The sequence below is a fragment of the Salmo salar genome, chromosome 28, assembly GCF_965601325.2.
Source record: "Salmo salar chromosome 28, fSalSal1, whole genome shotgun sequence".
NCBI classification, from domain to species: Eukaryota; Metazoa; Chordata; class Actinopteri; order Salmoniformes; family Salmonidae; genus Salmo; species Salmo salar.
Window position 1 is genome coordinate 22353359 of NC_138318.1, and position 12412 is coordinate 22365770.

At 40.1% G+C, this 12412-nt stretch overlaps 1 protein-coding gene across 1 annotated transcript; it reads right to left on the bottom strand.

Annotated features, from left to right (window-relative positions):
* Positions 1-213: 213 nt before the first annotated feature.
* Positions 214-5594, bottom strand: agt (angiotensinogen). The gene is given in 5 exon segments (NM_001140446.1): positions 214-1319; positions 1576-1732; positions 2436-2709; positions 2839-3647; positions 5577-5594. Coding segments are annotated over 4 exon segments (1380 nt in total). The 5' UTR covers positions 3611-3647; positions 5577-5594; the 3' UTR covers positions 214-1142.
* Positions 5595-12412: the final 6818 nt, after the last annotated feature.

Genomic DNA, 12412 nt, shown 5'->3' on the forward strand with positions numbered 1-12412 from the left:
GGTGACCTAATAAGGCATATCATAAAGCTCAGTGACATTCAGTTCATTTGCGAGACAGGGATCAGCCTTCATTATTTACAGTCTGGTTTTGCGAAAAGGTTTGTAATTATTAGTCCCATGTTATCTAAACCTTTAAGTCTCAGGAGAAATATAGTCACTAGCTGTTCCCTTTTTTTAAAGGATTTTTCAAGACAAATGGACAGTTCAACAATATTGAGAAACAATGTTTTATTCATGCAATCACAAATTGCAACTCTTAGCATAATAGAAATATACAAATTCAGACCTTTCAATAATCCTATCAACCATGTCTACCTTTATCATAGCAAACAGTAAGTACATTGCTGTAATTCTACAATGTATATTAGACACAAAGATCTGCATAATGTTAGATATTGGTGTCAGAGGAAGGCCCTAAAAATTGTCAAAGACTCCAGCCATCCTAGTCATAGACTGTTCTCTCTGCTACCGCATGGCAAGCGGTACCGGAGCGCCAAGTCTAGGTCCAATAGGCTTCTAAACAGCTTCTACCCCCAAGCCATAGGACTCCTGAACAGCAAGTCAAATCTGGCTACCCAGACTATTTGCATTGCCTGCCCCCCCCCCCCCCCCCCCCCCCCCACCACACACACACACACACACTGCTGCTACTCTCTTATCTATGCATAGTCACTTTAATAACTCTACCTACATGCAAATTGACTCTGTACTGGTACCCCCTGTATATAGCCCCGCTATTGTTATTTACTGCTGCTCTTTAATTATTTGTTATTCTTATCTCTTACTTTTTTAGGGATTTTCTTAAAACTGCATTGTTGGTTATGGGCTTGTAAGTAAGCATTTCACTGTAAGGTCTACACCTGTGGTATTTGACGCATGTGACAAATACAATTTTATTTGATTTGAATGTGCTCTATGTGAATACATTGCATCTTAATACAGTGTAATATTGTGTTTTTTCACAAACATGATACATGATTTATACAAGTTCTTAACTCCTGGAATAAATGATCATACTAGTAAGGGAACATGCAATATTGCATTGATATGTCAGTATAAACCCGCAAGTCTGCTGATCCAGGAGGCTTTCATGTGCATTCTTCTTCAGTTGGTCACAGATTTGTTATGTTGATGTAGAAGCCCTAAAGAGTCGGGTTTCTTATTTTTCCCAGCATGAGAATGGCATTGGAGTTTCCCTCTACAATAGCGAAGAAGAAAGGCCTGTTGACAGTGAATTTGAGGGGAACCCTTTCATCTTGGGTCTTGTCTTGAGTCTCGGCACCACTTTCAGACATCTCAAACATGACTTTGTTGAACACCTGGAAGAGATGCACTACTACAATGAGCTCCAAGTCCCCATTAGATTCAAACAAATTATTGCAAAAGACTATAGGAGTACTAGAGTACCAACAGTTTTTTCCCCCATTCTCTCTCTTTTGTCTATTTGCATTCACCACACATAGTAGGCTGCGATTTGTAAAGGTACTGTTTAGTATCTATTTGCTCCCTATCACAGGTTTATGTAAACATATTTTTGTTGTTCCTATACCACTAAAGGGAAAATCTAGATCGTACCTTATCAACACTGAACGGCTTCTTACTGCTGAGTCTCTCAAACTCAGCATCTGAACCCAGCAGACTTTTCTCAATCTCAGCTGCCATGTCAAAGAGCAATGACCTTAGGTCAGTCAAGGCTGTCATGGAGAACTTGGGCAGAGACAGTTCCAGGAACCTACAGGGGAAACAACAGACCAGTTTGCACAGTGCTTATTTCTGTCCCTATTCCTGATAGCTGCTACAGTACATGTTCCATTAAAGCTGGAATCCTTAGTTGCTACATCCATTTTTGGACTTATAAATTAATTATATATACCCATTGATTCTTGAAGAATATAACTTAGAAATGCCTCATGAGCTTAGTTCAACTGTCATACCCCATCAGAATCCAAAATATAAGCTTATTTTACTCCATTGGTTGCAAACAATGTAATTATAAACAAACATTGTATGGCCTCAAACCTTGGTTAAAATTTTAAAGTTGATATAATGGATGGTCAGTCCTTGCATCCATTGCTCTGTCTGTGAATTTGAGAGTGATAACTTTTCTCCAGGCCCACACTTCTGCTTTTTACCAAAACACAGGCTGGGTGACGGCTTTGTTATTGTTTCAATTAAGGATTCTACTTTTAAGATAGCTTACTATTGATTGATTGATTTGTCTTTCCACAAATCTTTGTGGCGCAAAGTGTGAAGTGGTGTCAGTTGTCAAGAAATAGACTTTCTCCTCTGGACAGAAATATATTGAGCTCCAATATTTCAGTAATAGTTATCAATGTTTAATGCAGCACATTATACAGCACTTGTAGGTGTCATCATAGATAACATAAATCTGTCAGAAACATTGCAAGATGTAGCTCAGATATTTTCTGACTTACCCCTCCTTCAGATGCCTGTGCCAGCCAGAGATGATGTCTGACTGTAGTCGAGACTCCATGTCATGCAGGCTGCTCCCCTCGTGAGGCATTACCAGCAGCATGTAGGCACGTTTGCTCAGAGATAGTTTCACCACGGTGCACTTCCTGTCCTTATCATTCAGGTACTTGTAGGTACCTGTGTGGGTCATGAGAGGGACCATGACAGTTGTTGTCGCATCAACCTTGAACTCCTGCATGGTAGTTTTCTCTGTCTGGAACGCCTTCCTCCAGTTGCCTGAAAAAGTGGAAAAATAGCTTATGATGTGTATTTTGTAAAATTGTTTTTGTCTGCTGCTGCAATATTTTGACACTGCTATTGTACTGTATGTGTTTTTTGGCTTGTGTGAAAACTATGAGTGCTTACCTTTGAAATGGACAGAGCTGACAAACAGTAGATCTGTGGTTGAGCTAAGGTCCTTGAACAAGCTCGTGATTTTCCTGTCTGATGTCTTCTGGATGAAGTTGTTGACCTGGGTCTCAGCTTCCTGGGGTTGGGAGAAATCCACTGCTCTGATGTACGAGGTATCAGAGAAGTCTTGGGTGCCTTGGACAAAGTCCTTCGAGAGGTCAGCGCCCTTGCGAGCAAAGGCCCACACACGAGTGTTGATCTCATCCTTGGGCCCATCCACCAGGGAATTGATGTCCTGCAGAGTGCGAAGAACATTGTGGCCGTCCACTAAGGAGACACAGTCGTCTCTGTCCGTGTCCCTGTTCAGGCCCAGCAGCTGCTGGTAAGGGATGGCTGTTTTCTTGGAGGCCCCCAGGTACAAGGTGACCAGAGAGCCAAAGGTGTTCATGGGCGAGAGCAAGGTGTTGGAGTCCTTTTGCTTGCTGCTCAGAGTCTTGTACATCCGGAGGCCCAGAGAGTTGAGCAGCTCTGCCAGTACAGCAGTGCGTTGAGTGACGTTCTGTTTCAGTCTGTCAGTGCCTGGGAGGTCTCGAGTGTCAGGCACCACACTGTCATTGTTAATGGGGGTCAAAGGGACAGTCTCCAGAGGTTTGGTCACTTCAGTTTTGATGGTCTCACAGCTGACGTTCTCAGAGGCAAAGAGGTTAAACGGGTGGACATATACACGGTTCGCCAGGCCTACCGAGAGGCAGGAGAGCAGAAGGAGAGGGCAAAATATATGACGCATGTTTGTCTTTTTGGTCAGAAATTTCCTTTGAATTTTTCTGTGAAGAGATAGAAAAGGCTCATATGGTTTATTCTGTCAGTGCCTGTTACTATTTCAAGCCATGGCTTTGTTATCAATGTTTACCATCTCAAATCATGATTGACTGCCTGGAACATTGAGCTGAGTTCACTTGTCTAGAACACACCCCCGCAGATCAGGACACCAGATAGCATATGAACACGTCATAAGCCATTAAAAACATGTTTAGAAGGACAGGAAATTAGCTCTAAACAGAAACATTTTCTCTTAGCCTCATGGCAAAATGCGGGCTTGCTTGGACCTTGCGGGGGTCCAAGCGTGGGCAGCGAAACTGCACTACGCCACTGGCTGAGGTCTGTCTGTCAGTGATTGATTTATTTTGACTTTATCTGTCCTTTTCTTTTTGGATAGTGAATGGGATGCTGGCTCGCCTTCAGCTGCAGAGGTCAGTGGGTTAGAGGTTAGGCCATAGCAAGTACATAGGGAACTGACCACAAAGAAAAACAGCTTAGCCACTATCCAAACATACGTCCAACCCTAAATTCTGATAGTATAGATCTGCTAAGGGGAGCTAAGTAATATCTTGGCTTAGACAACTTTTACATCCCAGTAAGCAAAATGACATTGAAAATATATTTATTGTAGGTTCTGAATGAAAGTTGGAAATACATAAGAGTATTTTCCCTGCGTTGAAAATATGTATTTTTCAGACATTGAAAGGACATTTTCTGGACGTTGAAAATTTGTATTTTCCAGACATTGAAAGGACATTTTCTGGACGTTGAAAATATGTATTTTCCAACCGTTGAATTCAGGTTCATTTTCGGTTCCGATTTAAAGTTGAAAATAAGTATTTTCCAGATGTTGAAATCAGGTTCATTTTTGGTTCTAAATGAAAGTTGAAATAAAATCATTTACAGACTCGATTCTATGGCCAAATTTGAACTACACATACATTCTCAATAAGTAAGCAATATATCATAATAATATTTGTTCTATCCATGTAACATTCAACTGAAGATTTGCTCCCATCTATCACATGCATTTACATTACATTTTCTAAAGCTTTTAAAACTGGTGGCAATGATGTTCAACATAGTCCAACCTATAGAGTAAACCAACAGACCACTTCAACTACAATAACATTCTCAGTAATGGTTACAGAATTCCGGACCGGCCTTGATTTCAACATCCACCAACGTCTGGTCCGGACCGGCCTATATTTGGGCCAAACATAGATGTCTATAATCGGTCAAATTTGATCCGGTCTGGACGTGAACAAATCAGAACCAAACATAGACGTCTAAGTTTGGGCCAAATTAAGCCTGGTACAGACTGGACCAAACAAAAGACGTCGGCGTCAGTCCATGCTAAGTGGGATAGGCCTACTTATCCATAAATACCACTTTTTTCAAATGATCACTCCACTCCATATTGTTACATAAACATAACCAATGAAATGTACTTTATTATTTGTGTTGGATGACTACCAAATGATGAGAGTTCTGGAAGTACAGAACAAATACAAGAGCCTCCTCTTTCTGGGAATACATGGTCTGGATTAATTATTAGGTTTACAGTAAGCAAAGATATTGGGTAATAAAAAAAAAAAATTAAATGCTGAAATTCTCTTTTTTGTACACTATGTTTGAATGCTTCCCTTCTCCTTCCCTTTTCTTAAACAAGGTATACAATACGTTTCCAACAAATACAGTATTGTATGATAAAACCCAGAAGTGTTGCGAGAGTAAATCTCCTTGTTTTAATTTAAAACTTGAAGACATTCACTATCTTGATAAACAGAGGTCAATATTTTTTACATAGATTAAGACAAATCATATTCCCTCTCTCATGTCTCCTGAATCACAACTTTTTGACACACTATAAACTCAAATACTGTACTTCTGTACAAGTACATTGAAAGTGAATTGAGAAAGCTTTGCCTTACCTTGTGATGGCATGCTATTGCTGTAGCCTTACTGAGGTCAGCAGTGGACTTGCTGTCTGTCTTAAAAAACGAATAGCTCTGAACCCCTGAGTTACTCATTAACCAGACCATTGCGTCACTGAGTATTCTGTGATGTTCCAGAGTGGCTTTTGTACTTGCTGATAAATAAATTCAGAGCAGAAGACCACCCTGTTGTCCTTGTGCCCAATGTATTTACTCTGAACATGATGCAAGCAGTGGTTTGCGGGATTAACTGACTTTCACAAGAGGAAACCAGGAAATTGTGTCAGACAGGTTTTCCATCTTTGGGTTGGAGTCACAAAGTGTGTAAGAAAAATACAATGTGTTTGTGGAGGGTGAGTGTTATTGATAAATTCCACAAGTTCTTGGTGCATTGCAGCAAACCTTTATAGGAAAAGGTCAACATTATAGTTTGGCTGCACCCTCTGAACATCTGTTGTTCTTACATCACAAAATATGATAACACTTTGTTGTCAGCGCCCTAAATAAGGTTTATATCACACATTTTATTTATAGATATAATAAATGATAATGTCAGTGTATGTCAACCACTACATGCTATGCATTACGTGTAAAGAATGTGTTACATACACTGAGTACACAAAACATTAGGAACACCCTCAGAACAGCCTCAACTCATCAGGACATGGACTTTACAAGGTGTCGAAAGCGTTCCACAGGGATGCTGGCCCATGTCGACTCCAATGCTTCCCACAGTTGTGTCAAGTTGGCTGGATGTCCTATGGGTGGTGGACCATTCTTGATACACACGGGAAACTGTTCAACGTGAAAAACCCAGCACCCCGTTCAAAGGCACTTAAATGTTTTATCTTGCCCATTCACCCTCTGAATGGCACACATACACAATCCGTCACAATTGTTGCAAGGCTTAAAAATAATTATTTTACCTGTCTCCTCCCCTTCATCTATACTGATTAAAGTGGATTTAACAAGTGACATCAATAAGGGATCAAAGCTTTCACCGGGATTCAGCTGGTCAGTCTATGTCATTGAAAGAGCAGTTGTTAATGTTTTGTATACTCGGTGTAGTTAAAATAATAACTATCAAAAAGCAGAGTCCCTTTTTGCTGAAACAATACTGCCACTAACTGAATTCTTTTGGTAACTTCACTTCAATTCAACGTCTATTCCACGTTGGTTCAATTTAATTTAATTGAAGTGACATGGAAACCACATTGATTCAACCAGTGCGTGCCCAGTGGGATGTTCCGTATTGATGAAAATATTGTAATATGAAGTTGGGTTATGGTGGATTATGTTATTTTGACTTTATCATTCATCTAGATATTATTACTCTGAACTACATTTACATAAGTATTCACACCCCTGAGTCAATACTTTGTAGAATTACTTTTGATCATTGCTAGACAACCATTTTCAGGTTTTGCCATAGATTGTCAAGTAGATTAAGGTCAATAACCTAAAACACAAGGCCACTCAGGAACATTCACTGTCTTCTTGGTAAGCAACTCCAGTGTAGATTTGGACTTGTGTTTTAGGTTATTGTCCTGCTGAAAGGTGAATTCATCTCCCAGTGTCTGGTGGAAAGCAGATTGAACCAGGTTTCCCTCTAGGATTTTGCCTGTTCTAAATTCTATTCTGTTTCTTTTATCCTAAAAAACTTTGCTGATGACAAGCATTCCCTTAACGTGATGTAGGCACCACCATGCTTGAAGATGTGAAGAGTGGTACTTAGTGATGTTTTGTGTTGGATTTGCCCCAAACATAATGTTTTGTATTCAGGACATAAAGTTAATTTCTTTGCCACATTTTTTGTACTTTTAATTTATTGCCTTATTGCAAACAGGATGCGTATTTTGGAATATTTTTATTCTGTACAGGCTTCCTTTTTTTCACTCTGTCAATAAGGTCAGTATTGTGGAGAAACTACAATGTTGTTGATCCATCCTCAGTTTTCTCCTATCAGAGCCTATCTCTGTAATTGTTTTAAAGTCCCCATTGGCCTCATGGTGAAATCCCTGAGCGGTTTCCTTCTTCTTCGGCAACTGAGTTAGGAAGGACGCCTGTATCTTTGTACTGACTGGGTGTATTGATCAAATCAAATCAAATTTTATTTGTCACATACACATGTTTAGCAGATGTTAATGTGAGTGTAGTGAAATTGTTGTGCTTCTAGTTCCGACAGTGCAGTAATATCTAACAAGTAATCTAACAATTCCACAACAACTACCTAATACACACAAATCTCAATGGATGGAATAAGAATATGTACATATAAATATATGGATGAGCGATGACCGAGCAGCATAGGCAAGATGCAATAGATGGTATAAGATACAGTATATACATATGAGATGAGTAATGTAAGATATGTAAACATTATGAAAGTGGCATTGTTTAAAGTGACTAGTTATCCATTTATTAAAGTGGCCCTTGATTTCAGTCTGTATGTAGGCAGTATTTTTTAGTCTCTTGGTCCCAGCTTTGATGCACCTGTACTGACCTCGCCTTCTGGATGGTAGCGGGGTGAACAGGCAGTAGCTCAGGTGGTTGTTGTCCGTGATGATCTTTTTGGCCTTCCTGTGACATCGGGTGCTGTAGGTGCCCTGGAGGGCAGGTAGTTTGACCCCGGTGATGCGTTGTGCAGACCGCACCACCCTCTGGAGAGCCTTGCGGTTGAGGTAGATGCCTAATGAACTTTTATATTTATTACTTTTAAATCTTTTGAATGAATTTTTATCTTATTAACACTTTGTTCTAGCTAGTTATTTGTGTAGGTAGCTATCAAGTAAACACAATGATAGCCTACCCATTTGGGAGCCAGGCTGACCCACTGAGGAGCCAGGCCCAGCCCATCATAATGAGTTTTTCTCCACAAAAGCACTTTATTACAGACAGAATACACCTCAGCACCCACCCCCACCACCACCACCCCTCCCCCCCCACCCCTACGTGGTCTGCGGTTGTGAGGCAGGACAGGACGTACTGCCAAATTCTCTAAAATGATGTTGGAGGCGGCTTATGGTAGAGAAATTAACATTCAATTCTCTGGATAGTCCTGCAGTCAGCATGCCAATTGCATGCTCCCTCAAAACTTGAGACATCTGTGGCATTGTGTTGATTGACAAAACTGCACATTTTAGAGTGGCCTTTTATTTTCCCCAGCACAAGGTGCACCTGTGTAATGATCATGCTGTTTAATCAGCTTCTTGATATGCCACACCTGTCAGGTGGATGGATTATGTTGACAAAGGATGAAATGCTCTCTAACAGGGATGTAAAAAAAATGCTGCACGAAATTTGAGATAAATATCATTTGTATCCGTATGGAATATTTATTTTATTTCAGCTCATGAAAAAAGGGATCAGCACTTTACATGTTGTGTTTATATTTTTGTTCAGTGTAGTTTTGCTTGCTGAAATTGAAGTAATTATTTATTTTAGTTAAATGAAAAAGATAGAGTTTAATGAACGACACTGAAATTGGTTACAAGGTTGTACCACAGATGAAAGGGGAGTTAGTTAAAAGTATCTTTGGAAGAAATTGAATGGCAGGTCTTGACCTGCAGATGTATTCCTACAACTGTTTTTGAATACATTAGGCTACACATCTCCCTTATCAAATGAGGATATACAGTCATTTTTGATTGTGGGTTTATTGTTATATTTTAAAAGAACATTTTAAAAGGCCTCTGATACTCCCCATTATAATTTCAGTCACAAACTTAACTGTTCAACACACCTCCATTTGTATTTGTTTTCTAATATAGGCCTAGATGTAAAAAGTCCAAAAATTTACCATTTGATGTTTGCTGATTAACTCTATCATGAATTCACTATAATTTACCGCATGTTTTTCAATGAATTGATGTAGTTGATGTCATGAACTGACAATGACAAAGACAGCATCATGAGATCATGTTGCCATGAGAGAAGTTGCTGAGGCCCCTTCTCTAGAATGACCCTTACACTGAACTAAGTTGCCCAATGCTGCAGTGGTTTCCTGTTGTCATTTCTGCAGTGCACAGGCCTTTAGTGATATAATACATCTAGTCTTTATGGAGCTGTGTTCCTCTGAGGTTAAATAGGCTCTGCTGAGAATGGGCTGTTAATCGTCAGAGTAACAGCCATGTTATTTATTCCACCACAGAGTATTATGTTTGTTTTCTATTATTTCTCTTTTTTTCTCTGCATTGTTGGGACGTGCCCTCTAAGTAAGCATTTCACTGTTAGTCGACTACACCTGTTATTTACGAAGCATGTGATAAATACAATTTGATTTAATTTGAGATGGTTAGGGAAGACAGACTTTGTTTGTGAGATATTCCATAACGTTCAGAAGAGCAGTATGAACACCATATCTGTTTTATTTCTTGATTTAACCCACACAGGTGTGACAATGTTTACATATTTCACAAGACCATTGATGTGGTCATAATGTTCTCACACAATACGTGCGTACAATGTCAAGGCTTTTGCCAATATGGTAATATGATCTACATCATTTTGTTTCAAGTTATTTTTATCAACAGGAGAAGGCAATATCACCCCCAATAGCAACCCCTACAAAAATGTCCATTCATTAGAATCCGCAAAATAATTAATATTTCCTGTTTCTGCAGGATTATTTTCCTGCTGTGGCAGACTGGCTAACATTTTGATCCTATACCTGTACTGTAGAGTAATGGCAGGAAATGCTGGATGTTGTCTGGGAGAAGTGGTAGTTTCTGAAAAAGCCACAAGAGGGGGAAAAGCTCCTTATGTTTGAGTTCACTGCCTGTGTCTGTTGTATCTCAAATGTATCTCAAACAGTGGAGGCTGCTGAGGGGAGGATGGCTCATAATAATGGCCAGAATGGAGTGGATGGAATGGTATCAAACACGTCATGTGTTTGATACCATTCCGTTCCAGCCATTACAGGCCATTCCAGACATTATTATGAGTCGTCCTCCCCTTAGCAGCCTCCACTGATCTCAAGCCAACATGTCAGCAGGCAGCCTAGCGGTTAAGAGCATTGGGCCAGTAACCGAAAGGTCACTGGTTAGAATCCCAGAGTTGACTAGGTGATAAATCTGCTGATGTACCCTTGAGTAAGGCACTTAACCCTAATTTCTCATGTAAGTCGCTCTGGATAAGAGTGTCTGCTAAATGACTAAAATATATTTGTATAATTTATTCCATAAGAATGATTCATCTAACACTGTTGTGGTCTTCTTATACACATAATAGTACAAGGCCACACATCACCACAATACATGTCTACTTAGAAATAATAGACTGTTCCTCCTTACACTCAATTTGTCATGTAATCAGTCATGTAATTACGCGGTCAGGGAGGCAGGCGGTGTAGCAGGCGGTGTAGCAGGCGGTGTAGCACGCTGTGCACATTGTGCCCTTTTTGTACAATACTCCCAAAATAGACATTTAGTTTAAATTTGACACCCCAAATGACTACGTATCAGACTTTCTGTGCCCTTTGCTACTGCCTATGTTTAACACAATACAGCTTTTTATGTTGTGGTAGTACTTGTGTTTTCAACATATCCAGCATTGCATTCAATCATAGCTAGGCCATTAACAATGTACATTATGTCATGTAAAAGATGCTCAGACTACATTCTGTGAGAATTTGTACTGTAGCAGGCTCCTTGGTTTCTCAACAGGCCTAACTGGTGGGGTAATATAGTATCAATGAACATCAAAACATGCTATGTTTGTGTGTTAATTACTACAAGGTTACAGCTGGATTAGTTAGGGGGAAATGATTTTCTAGGAAAGTACAACCCTTTACTAGGACCTGTAGTCACTGCGGGCGGTGCTGGATTGAAACCGCAGAGTGGAGTGAAGGGAACTGAGCTTCTTTCTCTTAAAGCAATCAGTCCCTAACCTGGGATGACTTGGAAAGTGCCAGAAAGGAACTGAAAGTGAAAGAGGGTAATCGAAGCAGTTAGCCAAAAAACAATGTAATTAGAACATTATAAGCTATATACCGTATCTCTATGCCGGCAGCTGTGTGGTTACACAGATGGCTGCATCTAACTAAGATCATTTCAGAGTGATTCGGCTGATGTGCTCAATTAATTGTCTCTCGCTGACTGAGACTATTTCAACACAGCAGAACACCATCCCATAATTCTCCTCCCTTGAAATGATCTTCCCTCAGCTGTTGATCATATCCGCTCATGGATTGGAGAACCTGGTTGATGTCTAATTTGAGAGAACATATTTATGTCCGGATCAAGTTGTCCCACTACATTCCTGTTTTATTGTCATTGTTTTCGAGTCATATCCTCATCTTGAGTTGTGACCGACACGCATAGAGTGAAGCTTCTGGGATAAAGTAGGACAAGTATTTTCACCCAACTCATTGAAGTTACAACTTCAATATCTCTTTGTGAAGTAGTTTACAGTTGTGCCAGAGAGTCACTGTTAGACAACTTATCTGAGTTCAATCTGTTTTGAAGGGCCTGCCATTGTGAAGTGTTCAGTCTGCTGGCATAACGTTACAGTAAATTAGTCTTCTTGAGCCTGTCCCTCAGGCAGCGACATGAACAGACATCTATTCCTGGCTTTACCCCCACTAACCTGCGGGGGAGGCAGGGAAAACAGCTCGAACATCTTCTTTGCTCAAGTTTCCAAGTGTAAAGAGCTCTCTTGAATGCAAAATTGTGGCCCTGTGAGACGGCAATGCCATGTCACAGGGCAACAAAGTGTGCGTGGGTGTCATCATCAAACACACAAAGGGTAGATTTGTAAGCTGGGTCTTATTAACATGACTCAGGATAAGACACAGATGCAGACACAGGAGGCAGACAGTTCGAATCTCAGATGTT